Below are 2,550 nucleotides of genomic sequence, written 5' to 3'. Positions count from 1 at the left end.
AAAAATAAATCTCAAGTTTTGACATGTATTTTATGAGGCAGAGACTGAGTCAGATGAAGAAAAAGTGGAAAATAATAAAAAAATGAAGAATAAAAAACAAACAACTATTTGCAAAAGTGATGACGACAACCACAAAATCTTAATCCAGATTTAAATGCGAGAAACATCTTATACTTATATGTATTTGTAAAGTAAATAATTCAAAGAAAAAGCAAAGTATTTATATGATGATGTTATTACTTATACGTCTCGTTATATGTAGATAAATATATGTATATGTTTAGATATTTCTATGTAGCGGATTCATTCCTAAACTAAGTAACTAATCAGTATGCATTTTGGACCACATAAGCTTTGCGGAAAGACGAGTAATGTTGATTATATTTAGTTTATTTTAGTTTTATACAAAAAGGTGGAAAATGAATGGAAACCTTTCATAAAAATTCAACAATATATATAAGACCTCAAACAATAAATATTCCCAACTTTTCAGTTTCTGTGGTGTATTTTAAAAAGGATTTTAAAGGACAATATGGACAGAACATCTTATTGAAAATCATATATTTCAGATTTGCATTTAAATTTCTTCATCGTCATTAGACATCAATTAAGAAAAATTCTTGGAATTTCATTTGTTTTTTAAGCTTAGACTTTGGATATTTTCTAGAGTTAAAATCATATTAAGATTCCTGAATTTAAAAAGATAAACCAAAGGAAAATCTGATGTTAATTCGACCACAATGTTGTAGAAATACACATCAAAATTAGAGCAGCAGTTATAGAAAAGATGTCTACCCCCCTGCTCCCCCCCCCCGAAAAAAAGAAAACTGAATAAATATATGCATATTTTATATTTAGATTCACTGACTATTTATTTTTGAACAGTTAAAATGTTCTAGAAAAAACGAAATATTCATAGGAATTGATCACTCGTTATGCATTGTATTTGAGTTTCTGTTCTATCAAATAAAGTATCTAATTGAAATTTCCATCCGTCATTTTGAGACCGGAATCTAAATGGAGTTTTGTAAACTCCATCTGTTCATATGGCTGTTAATGTGTACACACGCTACCATTATGCACATTGGAAAGCAAGAGGACTGACCTGACCTTCCACCTGCAGACAGTGCCTTAGTAGTGTCAAATTGTCACCCACCTGGCACGGACCAAACTCAGAATTGTTTAACTTCAGTGATCTTACCAGAACCGGTATGTCTACGTGATTGTGCCGTAAGAAATGCCTTAGATTGTGAAATTTATTAAGTTATAATATTTCACCTTTTGGCTTCTTTAGGAATGATTGAATTAAAAGATTGAAAAAGATATAAAATATTGAGTTGTAATGGTCATTATGTGATGCCATCTCATATAAATGATATATTGATTGCATATGCACGACATTAGAAAGAAAGCAGATCATTTTTGATTTTGATGTTTTATTATATTTTAGCTCTTTATACAAAGTAGCTTCATGTCTTGTCTGGGGCGATTTCCATAAAAGAACTATATATGTCATGATACTACACTTCTGTTTCTTCCGTTCTCGATCAGTGCAAAAATCCTTCTAGATGTGTAATTTATATTTTTTGTCTCAATCCAGATTGCATCCATCTTGAGAGCTGCATTTTCATTGACATTAAAAGCTAACCTTGTGTTTAATTTTGCCCTCATTTATGTAGCTTGACATCGAACATCATACCTGTAACAATGATATGCCTTATAGTAATAAGTTCTTTTATTTTAGGAGAGGGGAAATAGAAATTCTTTTGGAAAGGACACTTAAGAGACAATGAAGTTGTCAAGGTAATAAGAGCCAGCTTCTTGAATTGTGCCATGAAGAGACACTTGGTCACATTGAACAAAACCTGTTATCCAGGACTCCGCTGGTTATTTGCCCAGAAACGAGAGAACGAAAATAGGAAGGTAATATGGCAGTCATCCAAGAATGTTAATGTTAGAAACAGATGGTCAAGTTGTAGCATTTGTGGCATTATTGTACTCTAATCCACCTGAATTTATTAGTTTAGCAGCTTTACTGTGATATATAATTATCAACCCTTCTTGAGTATTTAAGGTTTTTACTGGCAAAGTGCTCAAACAGATTTGATTTCAAAATTCAAATCTTTCATATTTCTATTAAATTTGATACAGATTATATGAAATTTGCTGACTTTTAATTTCTTTCCGGAAAATGATTTAAACAAAAAACATGACGCTGAGAAGGTAGATTCTACTGTTTTGTACCGTTAATAACAGGATGAAAATCTGTTCAGATATGTATTAACTAATGTGTCTTTTTTTTCAAACCGTCTGATGAGATGCTAGTCTGGAATATTTTTGAATAACATAGTTTTAAATTGTCTGAATAGTGTCGAAATAATTATAACATTCTTGAAAAATAATCAATATTCTGAAAAAAAAAATGTTATGTTGGTTTTGAAATTTTATATGAATGCTTGATTACAGAAACTGATAATTATGAAGCTTAATATTTGGGTCAATTTACTTGGCTTAATTTTTTATTGCTATATATGCATTGCCATTGGTTGA

General features: G+C 30.5%; 1 protein-coding gene across 1 annotated transcript in view; it reads left to right on the top strand.

Annotated features, from left to right (window-relative positions):
- The window catches only part of LOC145280665 (uncharacterized), a 20,529-nt gene extending 18,845 nt beyond the window's left edge, over positions 1–1,684 (top strand). The window contains exon 3 of the mRNA XM_080132172.1: positions 1,601–1,684. Within this exon, the coding sequence (XP_079988298.1) occupies positions 1,601–1,684 (84 nt within the window). The remainder of the gene's footprint in view (positions 1–1,600) is intronic.
- Positions 1,685–2,550: the final 866 nt, after the last annotated feature.

This window comes from Euprymna scolopes, chromosome 1, assembly GCF_053919585.1.
Source record: "Euprymna scolopes isolate OS-2025 chromosome 1, ASM5391958v1, whole genome shotgun sequence".
Classification (NCBI taxonomy): Eukaryota; Metazoa; Mollusca; class Cephalopoda; order Sepiida; family Sepiolidae; genus Euprymna; species Euprymna scolopes.
This window is presented reverse-complemented; position numbering and strand designations above follow the sequence as displayed.